At 42.3% G+C, this 10,933-nt stretch overlaps 1 protein-coding gene across 1 annotated transcript in view; it reads right to left on the bottom strand.

The window, feature by feature from the left end:
- Positions 1 to 3,592: 3,592 nt before the first annotated feature.
- The window catches only part of DNTT (DNA nucleotidylexotransferase), a 168,313-nt gene continuing 160,972 nt past the window's right edge, over positions 3,593 to 10,933 (bottom strand). Inside the window, exon 11 of the mRNA XM_074999574.1 lies at positions 3,593 to 6,365. Coding sequence (XP_074855675.1) covers positions 6,279 to 6,365 — 87 coding nt within the window. The 3' untranslated portion in view covers positions 3,593 to 6,278. The remainder of the gene's footprint in view (positions 6,366 to 10,933) is intronic.

Below are 10,933 nucleotides of genomic sequence, written 5' to 3'. Positions count from 1 at the left end.
CAAGAAAAGGAAACCATCAAAGTTTTAAGCTTGCTTGCTGGAATGTGCGGACCATGCTGACAGGTCTGACTGAAGATCTTCAGGACATCAGCGACACCTAAAAGACCGCTGTCATCAATGAGGAACTGAAGAGGCTCCAAGTTGATATCGCTGCACTGCAAGAGACACGTCTCACAGATTCGGGATCTCTAAAGGAAAAGGACTACACCTTTTTCTGGCAGGGTAAAGCCCGAGAAGAACCCAGGGAGCATGGTGTTGGCTTCGCCATCAGAAAACACCCTTCTACAAATGGTGGAATTAGTCATGAGTGGGATCAGAAAGACTCCTTCAGGTCATACTTCAAACTCGCGCCGGTCCTGTCCACCTGATCAGTGCTTATGCCCCAACCCTGTACACCGCACCGGAAATAAAAGACAAGTTTTATGACGTGCATAGTGCTGCCATAGTGCAAATACCTGCTCGCGAACAACTGTACATTCTGGGTGACTTCAGTGCGAGAGTTGGAGCCGATCATGACTCATGGCCTTCCTGCTTAGGCCACTTCGGTGTGGGAAAAATGAATGAAAATGGTCAGCGTCTTCTCGAACTTTGCACGTACCACAATCTGTGCATCACAAACACATTTTTCCAAACCAAGCCACAGCACAGAGTGTCATGGAGACACCCACGCTCAAAACACTGGCATCAACTAGACGTGGTCATCACTAGACATGATAACCTCAAAAACGTCCTTCTGACACGCACCTATCATAGTGCTGACTGTGATACAGATCACTCGTTAGTTTGCTCCAAACTCAAGGTGATTCCCAACAAGCTGCACCGCTCTAAACCAAGTGGAAGGCCCTGCATCGAAGCCAGAAAGACAGCTAACTCAGAGACAGCTGAAAAGTTCAGAGTGACCCTCGAGGAGAATCTGCTCAGCAACCCTGGGGGTGCCGATGTGACATCCAGATGGCAGCATCTGAGGGATACAACGTACAACACGGCCTTGTCGGTGTTTGGAAGAAGAGCTAGAAACACAAATGACTGGTTTGAAGCTAATTCTGATGAGATGATTCCAGCCATTGAAAAAAAGCGTGCTGCGCTCCTGGAGTACAAATGTTCACCAAGCCAGAATACCCTGCAAGCGCTCAGAGCAGCCAGAAAAACAGTATACCAGATGGCCAGGTGCTGTGCCAACAACTACTGGCTCGATCTATGCAGCAGCATCCAGACCAGTGCTGACTTTGGTAACCTCAGGGGAATGTACGAGAGCATCAAGAAGTCATTAGGACCCACCCAGAACAAGATGGCACCTCTGAAATCCAAATCTGGTGAAGTCATCACTGACAAAGCCAAACAGATGGAGCGCTGGGTTGAGCACTACTCCGAGCTGTATTCACGCTAGAACATTGTGGTCGACTCAGCCCTCGATGCTGTCGAACTCCTACCAGTAATGGACGAACTGGACCAGGAACCAACTGTGGATGAACTGAAGAAAGCCATCGACAACATTGCAGTAGGAAAGGCCCCAGGCCAGGATGGTATACCACCAGAGGTAATCAAGTGTGCCACGGACACCCTCCTGGAACCCCTACATGAGCTACTGTGCCTGTGCTGGAGAGAGGGAGAGGTTCCACAGGACATGCGCAACGCTAACATCATAACCTTGTATAAGAACAAAGGAGACAGAAGCGACTGCAACAATTACCGTGGAATCTCCCTTCTAAGCATCACTGGTAAACTGTTTGCTCACGTCATCCTCGGCAGACTCCAGAAGATTGCTGAGAGGGTGTATCCTGAATCACAGCGCGGATTCTGCGCAGAGAGATCTACCGTCGACATGGTCTTCTCTCTGAGGCAGCTGCAGGAGAAATGCAGGGAGCAGAGGAAGCCACTCTATATTGCCTTCATCAACCTAACCAAGGCCTTCGACTTGGTCAGCAGGGATGGACTGTTCAAACTGCTCCACAACATAGGATGTCTGCCACGGTTATTCAAGATGATCCAGTCTTTCCATGAATACATGAGAGGAACCGTCCACTACGATGGCACATTATCGGACGCTTTCAGCATCAGGAGTGGCGTCAAACAAGGATGCATCCTTGCTCCGACATTGTTCGGGATCTTCTTCTCGCTCCTCCTTAAACACACCTTTGGATCTTCAACAGAGGGCATCTTTTTGCACACAAGATCTGACGGGAAGCTGTTTAATCTTGCAAGGCTGAAAGCTAAATCTAAGGTGCAGGAAGTCCTCATCAGAGATATGCTGTTCGCAGATGATGCTGCTGTCATGTCACACACAGAAGACCAGCTTCAGAAGCTGCTGGATCAGTTCTCCAAAGCATGCAAGGACTTTGGGCTCTCCATCAGCCTAAGGAAGACAAATGTACTTGCTCAGGACGTTGCTGTTTCTCCATCAATCAGCATCAACAACTATACGTTAGAGGTCATCCACGAGTTCGTTTACCTCAGGTCCACCATCACTGACACCCTGTCCTTGGAGACTGAGCTAAATAGGACAATCAGTAAAGCAGCCACAACTCTGTCCAGACTCAACAAGAGAGTGTGGAATAACAACAAGCTGTACACTCACACCAAAATGCAAGTCTACAGAGCCTGAATCCTCAGCACGCTCCTTTACGGCAGCAAGACTTGGACCCTGTACGCCCGCCAGGAAAAGAGGCTGAACATCTTCCACTTGCACTGCCTCAGGCATATCCTTGGAATATTGTGGAAGGACAGTGTCCAACACTACTGGTCGTTGAGCAAGCTGGAATCCCAACTATGCACACCCTCCTCAGGCAGCGGCAGCTCCGCTTGCTTGGCCACGTCCACAGGATGAATGATGGAAGGATCCCAAAAGACATCCTGTATGGTGAGCTAGCCTCTGGCAAAAGACCTCCTGGACGCCCCCAGCTGCGCTACAAAGATGTTTGCAAGAGAGACCTCAGGGAAGCAGACATCAAGCCAGACAGCTGGGAGGAGCTGGCAGACTATCACAGCAGATGGAGGCAGGAACTATACAAGGGCCTTCAGAAGGGTGAGTTGAGGATCAGACAGCTAGCAAAGGAGAAGCGAGCCCACAGAAAGTACAGCAAGGACCTGCCAGACACCCATTACATATGCAACAGATGCAGCAAGGACTGTCACTCTCTTGTGGGTCTTCACAGTCATAGCTGACGCTGCAAATGAGGATGCCAAACGGAACTACGAAGGGCGCGATCCATAGTCTACATAGACTGAAGGATGCTACTACTACTACTAGCACCATACAATTTGTGAGCCTGGCCCTTCCACCGCGTCTCTGCCCAGGATCGCTGGCAGCACTGTCTCCACATCCACCCCAGCCCCTGCATCTATATTTAACAGATTCCCAGAAAGATGCACTCAAAGCCTTCAACCAGAGGAAAAACAATGAGAAGTCTTGTGGCACCTTATAGACTAACAGATATTTTGGAGCATAAGCTTTCATGGACAAAGACCCGCTTCATCAGATGCAATATGGTAGAGATTCCGAATCTGACGAAGTGGGTCTTTGCCCACATAAGCTTATGCTCCAAAATATCTGTTAGTCTATAAGGTGCTACAGGACTTCTTATTGTTTTTCTGGATCCAGACTAACACAGCTACCTCTCTGATTCTTCAAGCAGAGGAACCACCAGGAATATCTCTGCACAGAAAGAAATAAAGGATGGCAGTGGCATTTGACTGGGGATAGAGCAGAAGGAGCAGAGTGAATACCAAAAAGTCAAAATAAAGGATATGTTCAGCCAATAACATATGTGTTTCTGCTGTTTCTCTTCAGCTACTAGCTTAGGGAGTGGCACTGAAATGATAGGGTGCTCTACTTCACTAAATGACAGGCACAGTGATACCAAATATCTAACTGAAGTACTTGAAAATGGAAAGAAATAAGGTGACAATAAAACAAGACATCCCTCCACAGGTGGATTTTATGTTGAATCCAAGAGACATGTGAGGAAGAGGGTGGGGCCAATACAGAAGGGAATTGTTTGAGTGGGAACTACCTCAGAGCAGGAATAGAACCCAGGCAGAGAAACCTTAAGGTTCATGCCATTCCTCGTTACAAAGATTACAAATAAATAGAATGGATCACACTGGGAGCTTATAAGGGGAACATATAGTGCCACACAACAGCTTGTGTAAAATCAACTGCAAAGACATGTGGGTGGATGTTCAGTAAGTGCATTGGTTTGGCACAGAGGGAGGAGCATACTGAGCAGAGTGATGCTGATCCTTGAGGAACTCTCTGATCAGTTTTGTCTGGGGCCATCTGGTCCCAATAAAAGGTGCCTGATGTACAAAGATGGCAAGAATGGTAGTTGATAGGCAAGGATAGTAAATGTGGATAGCCCAATGTGCAGTAAAGCACAGGATGAACTAACGTCTAAAGTAAGGTAAGGCTGCACAAATGCAGCCAGGCTAAACCCTAGCTGGCCCATTTTATTAGAATGATGGGTATTTTAAAAATTATACATGTAAATATATGCCCCACAGTTAATTGGCTGCCCTGTACCTGAACTACAAGTTGCTTTCTACCAGTGAGCAAAACCAGTAGTAGTGGCTGATATTGGAATATTATTGCACTAATAGCTATTTGGGCAGAAGTTTGTTGTTCCTGCAAATCAATCTTTATTGTTTTCATGGGACTCTTCATTTTGTTCACTGAACTTTTTTGCCCCAGGAGGTTATTAGTTTAAACTGCAGCTGATGGAACATAGTATGCCCAGGGCAGAATAAGCCACATACTCTATAAGGACAAGTCCATTTCATAACTGCTCAGAATTCTGTAAATAAGAGGAAAACCTCACATAAGATAAAGTGTAATGTTGTCCAGCAGTCCCGGCAGAAATGAAATCAGATTTGAGTGCAATGTAAAAAACAACTTTACAGACCTCAGGATGACAAGACATAGAAATATGCTGATTTTTATGTTTTAAAAATTGTGGGTGTGTCCATGTCCATGCAGAAATTACAAATAGATCTCGAGTTTCTGACAAGTTCACAGAACAAAGACGTATTTTGTCTGGTATCAAAATTCCACACAGAGTCATTCCAGTCCACTGGTGCTGTTAGCTACAGCCTAAATAAGGCATGCTCTGCCATTTCTCATTGATGTTAGGATAGCTTTAAAGCGATCGAGACAGTTTGGAGCAGTAATCTGCTTTACAAATTTTTTTCATCTGTTACAGTAACAGAACAATGCCTAAAGACTATGGGAAATGAAACTCTGCTTATTGCTGGTAAACATTACACCAGATAGTCCTGGATATTTGACAGTCATTGAAAATTCATCTGGATTATGTGAAAGATATTAAATGTTTAGTGATTTTACCTTTACTTTGCTTTTGGTTCCTAAAGGCGAAGTCAACGGTCACCTGTTTGATCTCAGAAGCTTATAACAATTACTACCCTTCTCCTCTTCCCACATCCCCACTTGCCAACTTGCTTTCACATGGAAGTAGGGACATTCATAAAACACCACGTATGGACTCTAACAACACTTGATTATTTTGATACGATTTGTTTTTGATACAGCTATGTTACCCGTGTTTTATCACTTTACTTTCCTCTCAGTGCTTAAAAAAAGAAAGTCTACTAATCATCCTAGCACTGTGGTACACATTAAGAATAGTGATCTGAAATTCTGTCTTAGTTTCATAAACACAGGCCTGCCCTCTTAAAATGTTTCTCTTTCCCCCATCCCCCAGGCATCCCCTCACCTTCATGAGTTCACAAGAATTACCACCAATGGTTCCCACAATTCCACTAGCACTTTAGAGTTCAGCTTATCACTTTGTCTTGATTAGAATATGTGACCTCGATTTTATTTTCCTTAATCTGCTCCACCCTGATTCTTCCTCAGGACCTTTCACTTTCTTAAATAAGAACCCAGTCCTGTAGGGTGCTGGGCATTCTCACATGGAATTGAAACCAATAGGATCTGAGGGAGGTCAACATCTCATGGGATTGGCATTTATTATTGCAATAAGCTTCCTCTTATCATTGAGACCCTTTTTATTGAATGCTGAAGCAGAGTAATTGTAAAGCATTTCAATCTTCTCATTGCCATCTGTTTGCAGTCCTTTCCAGGGGTGCAGTGTGCCTATACTTTCTTCTTGCTTCATAGTTGGTAATTTTCTTGAAGAAGAAAGACATTTGACACTTGTGACATAGCCAGCTAATTCAAAATCATCCTAAAGGGAGAGGCACTAATTAAAACTCTAAGGTATTACCAAAGCCACATACTAAAGAAAATATACTGGCAAATCTCTTTAGGCATTCCTTTCCGAGGGTTCCATGTAATCCAAGCCAAGATGTGCAAAAATTTCTTCCTCGCTTTTGGCTTTGAGAAATATCCTCTGTAAAGGAAGAAGAAAAAAGATTAATATGAGCATTAGAGATTTAAATTAATGGTCTTGCTTTTTGAAACTTGGCTTGGTCACTTTTTGACCTCAGAATGTGGGAGATGTTCAACAAATGACTCCTTACTTTGCACAAGTGGAACAGGCTGCTTGTTCCTTTCAAACCCAGTGATTAGTTTACATTCTTTGTACTGATTTACATTTCAAGGCTAACTGCACAGGTGGTAGTAGTAGTAGTAGTAAGCTTCTTCCACTCCTACACCTTGGAGCACAGGCCAGGGCTTAATTTTTTAAATGAAAGTTCAAGTTTACCTCCAGGGCTGACTTTCCTAACAAGCTCATCAGTATTGTATATATGGTTATGACACTATTTTCAAAAGATGTGATCAAGCCAATTTCACACAGTTACACTAATTATTTAAACAAAACAAAAAGCAGTCAAGTAGCACTTTAAAGACTAGCAAAATAGTTTATTAGGTGCTACTTGACTGCTTTTTGTTTTGATAGTGTATAGACTAGCACGGCTTCCTCTCTGTTACTATTTAAACAAAAAAGCAGTCAAGTAGCACTTTAAAGACTAGCAAAATAATTTATTAGGTGAGCTTTCATGGGACAGACCCACTTCTTCAGACCATAGCCATACCAGAACAGACTCAATATTTAAGGCCCAGAGAACCAAAAATAGTAATCAAGGTTGACAAATCAGAAAAAAGATATCAAGGTGAGCAAATCAGAGAGCAGAGGGGTGGGGTGGGGGAGTCAAGAATTAGATTAAGCCAAGTATGCAAAAGAGCCCCTATAGTGTCCCAGAAAATTCACATCCGGGTTCAAACCATGTGTTAATGTGTCGAATTTGAATATGAGAGAGAGTTCAGCAGTCTCTCTTTCCAAACTAGTGTGAAAATTCTTATTCAATAAGACGCAAACTCTTAAGTCATTAACAGAATGACCCACTCCATTAAAATGTAAACTAACTGGTTTGTACATCAGGAACATTTTGATGTCTGTTTTGTGCCCATTATCTAAGAGTTTGAAGTCTGTCCAATACACAAAGCATCTGAGCTTTGTTGGCACATGATGACATATATGTTATTAGTTGAGGAATATGAGAATGTGCCCGTGATTCTGTGACTAACCTGGTTAGGTCCAGTGATGGTATCCCCAGAATAGACATGTGGACAAAGCTCCCAGTGGGCTTTATTGCAAGGAAAAGTCCCAGGACTGGTGTTCCTGCGGTATAGACAGTGGCTGTTGGTGAGAATCCTCATAAGGCTGGGAGGTTGTCTGTAGGAGAGAACAGGCCTTTCACCTAGGGCCTTCCGGAGTGTGGCATCCTAATTAAGGATATTGTAGGTCTTTAATAATGCGTTGCAATGGCTTGAGTTGGGGGCTGTAGGTGATGACCAGTGGTGTTCTGTTCTTGGCTTTTTGGGGCCTATCTTGGAGTAGCTGGTCTCTGGGTATTCGTCTGGCCCTGTCTGTTTGTTTTTTTATTTCTCCCGGTGGGTAATTCAGGTTTATGAATATTTGGTAAAGATCTTGTAGTTTTTGGTCTCTGTCAGTAGGCCATTCTGTTAATGACTTAAGAGTCTGCATCTTATTGAAGAAGAATTTTCACACTGCTTTGGAAAGAGAGACTGCTGAACTCTCTTTCATATTCAAATTCAACACATTAACACATGATTTGAACCAGGATGTGAATTTTCTGGGTCATTAGAGGGGCTATGTTGCAAACGTGGCTTAATCTAATTCTTGACTGCCCCCCACCCGTCCCTCTGCTCTCTGATTAGCTCACCTTGATTTTTTTTTTTTGATTTGTCAACTTTTATTAATATTTTTGGTTCTCTATGCCTTAAATATTGAGTCTGTTCTGGTATGGCTATGGTCTGAAGAAGTGGGTCTGTCCCACGAAAGCTCACCTAATAAATTATTTTGCTAGTCTTTAAAGTGCTACTTGACTGCTTTTTTGTTTTGATAGTATATAGACTAGCACGGCTTCCTCTCTGACACTAATTATTTATGGGCAAAACTCAGCAGTGTTAAAGCTCCTGACAAAATTTCATGTGCATAGAGAACTGCGCTGGCAATTTTGTGGGACCAGGCAGGTATAGTTTAAATTTTTCTCCAATAAACTCATTACAGTAAAAGTCAAATTGGCTTTCACACATGAGCACTTTATATTGTATTATAACACTCTGGAACAGAAACCAGGACCAAGCATTTGGTCTTTAAAGAAACAAAACCAGAAAATCTGACACGTAAGTGATATGGTAAAGCATTAACTTTGCGTAGTTAGTTACTGCTTTCACAGCTATGGTGCATTGTCAGCTAAAGTTATGACGCTGGTGTGGACCTTGCTGTTTGGAAGACAGGTGTTCAGCTGTTAACCACGATCACTTGGGAGTGCAATACAGTTCAAATGTGCTTCGACCAGAACCTTAGATCTAAACAACTTCATACTTTGGATCCATTAAGAACCAGAGAGTCTCTGGTCCACTAAGATCACTTTGCCATGATCATGCAGGGCAAGCAAACTGGAGAAACCTTCTGGAGAATTTCTCCTTGTGGGCATATCTCTTGTCAATGGAAAGCTAGGTAAGGCAGCTATATCATCTCCTTCATCAACATTGCCTCCTCCACTGCAGCTGTGCTGCCCAATATACTGGGGAGAAGGGGCACAAGGGGACAGGAGGGACAACTAGGACCATATCCGATTGAGAGGGAAGGGTAGTGGGAGAGCAAGGCTCCTCCATATCTGGTTCTTTGCTCATATCGTTTACCACCATCAGCACTTGCACATAAGCAAAACTTCACAAGTTATGTAGACTTGCTTCCCTTTTATTATAACTACGTCTGCATAGTTAAGGAGATTTCCATTACAAACAAGCCATATAAAAAACTCAGGGGAAAAATTTGGCCCACCGGTACAGAGATTTTTTTTTCTCCTAATGGAATAAGCTTGGCAATCTTTTTTTAGTAATGCAGAATAAATATGGACTCCTGATTTTTTAAAAAGGTATACCTGCTATCTTCAATTTTTCATGTGAATTTTATAGCACATAAAACTTCTCTCTCCGGCAAGGTGCCCAAAGGTCAGAGTTGGAAATGTATTTTTGACAGTATGAGTGAGCTGAAATTATCATGCATCAGCTACTAATTGCTAGTTACAAATTATAGCTGCAAAAATGGAGGTTACTTAACACAAGCCCATTATATTCTATTATTTTTAAAATTTTCATTTAAATGCTATGTTCTGAAATAAGTGAGGGATATAAAAAGGTCTCTGTAAACAAGGACTTTTTTCATATAGGAAGAAATGCAGAAATGCCAGAGAAGACAATCTAAGACGACAGCAAAATGAGAATTCCTACAACTATCCTTTAAATCTCCACCCAGTGCTGTAATGGAATCCCAGATATTTATTCTCCAGCGAACAATACACTGTAACTGAGTTAAAAAACATAAGGTGTGCAGCTTTCCAAAACTACAGTACACATCCAGGCAGCAGCTCTTCTTTCTGAGCTGCTGCTGAATTTCTTGGAATAATATCTAAAACCTAGTAACACCTATCCACCACTACTAGTCAGAATGTGAGGAGATAACCAACTCATGTTTTGATCATCATGCTAATGGGAGGGACCCACTTTTTTTTAAGTCTGCCTTCTCTCTTTTCCTTCACTGAGTTATTTCTAAAATGCCAGCAGGATTTTGTCACTCATGGATAATGGAAACGAGGGAAATATTAATGGATCGTGGCGTATCAGTAGTTCTATCTCAGAGTAGACTAAGATGATCAAACATTAATTTTTACATAAAAGCTGAATGAGCTCTGTTTTGATTGTATTATAAAGATTTTTGAGTTTAGCAATTTGTGCCTAAATAATCAGATTAAAATAATCAAAAAGCAGTCAAAATAATATTTCATACTCACTCCCATGTGGGAGGACAGGACTCAGAAGACTTTTTTTTTTTTTAAACAAGCATGCATCATTGCAAACCTGAAATGTGTTCCTAAACCTGATGTGCATGCTCTTAAATGGAAGCACTTCATGTCTTCTGGACTTCCAACTACTTCCCATTTCTGCGGCACAATATAATCCCACTTTTACTTTTGTTCTCTAACCCTCCTTATAGACATGCTATTTCTGTAAGTACTACTCATCTCATTTGCTTGACAGGAATTTTCTAATACAAGGAGTTGATGCTGACAACTTTTCTTAGTAGCTACAACCCATGTCTCAAAATGGATCTTTAGTTGGTACCTGCCAACTTCTTCAGCTGTATGAGTAGTAATAATGTAAATCATAACCTATTGTGCAGCTTCTTTATCAATCTGTACTGAGCTAATACTGTGACGCACATCTGATTGTTACAATCAGCAACCAACCTTGTTCTTTTCCTTTTTATTTTCCCCCCACCTGTTTTCCCCCCCAACTCCTTTTTGCACAAAAGGAGAAGTAAACATTGAACTGCCTGCCTCCTTGTGTATTATTTTTGCAATTTCTTAGCAATATTAAACAGAACCAAAATGCAGTCCCAATAATCATTCTTAATTAAACCTACAG

This window comes from Carettochelys insculpta, chromosome 7 (assembly GCF_033958435.1).
Source record: "Carettochelys insculpta isolate YL-2023 chromosome 7, ASM3395843v1, whole genome shotgun sequence".
Taxonomy (NCBI): domain Eukaryota; kingdom Metazoa; phylum Chordata; order Testudines; family Carettochelyidae; genus Carettochelys; species Carettochelys insculpta.
Note: the sequence above shows the minus strand (reverse complement) of the source record. Positions and strands in the feature narration are given on the sequence as shown.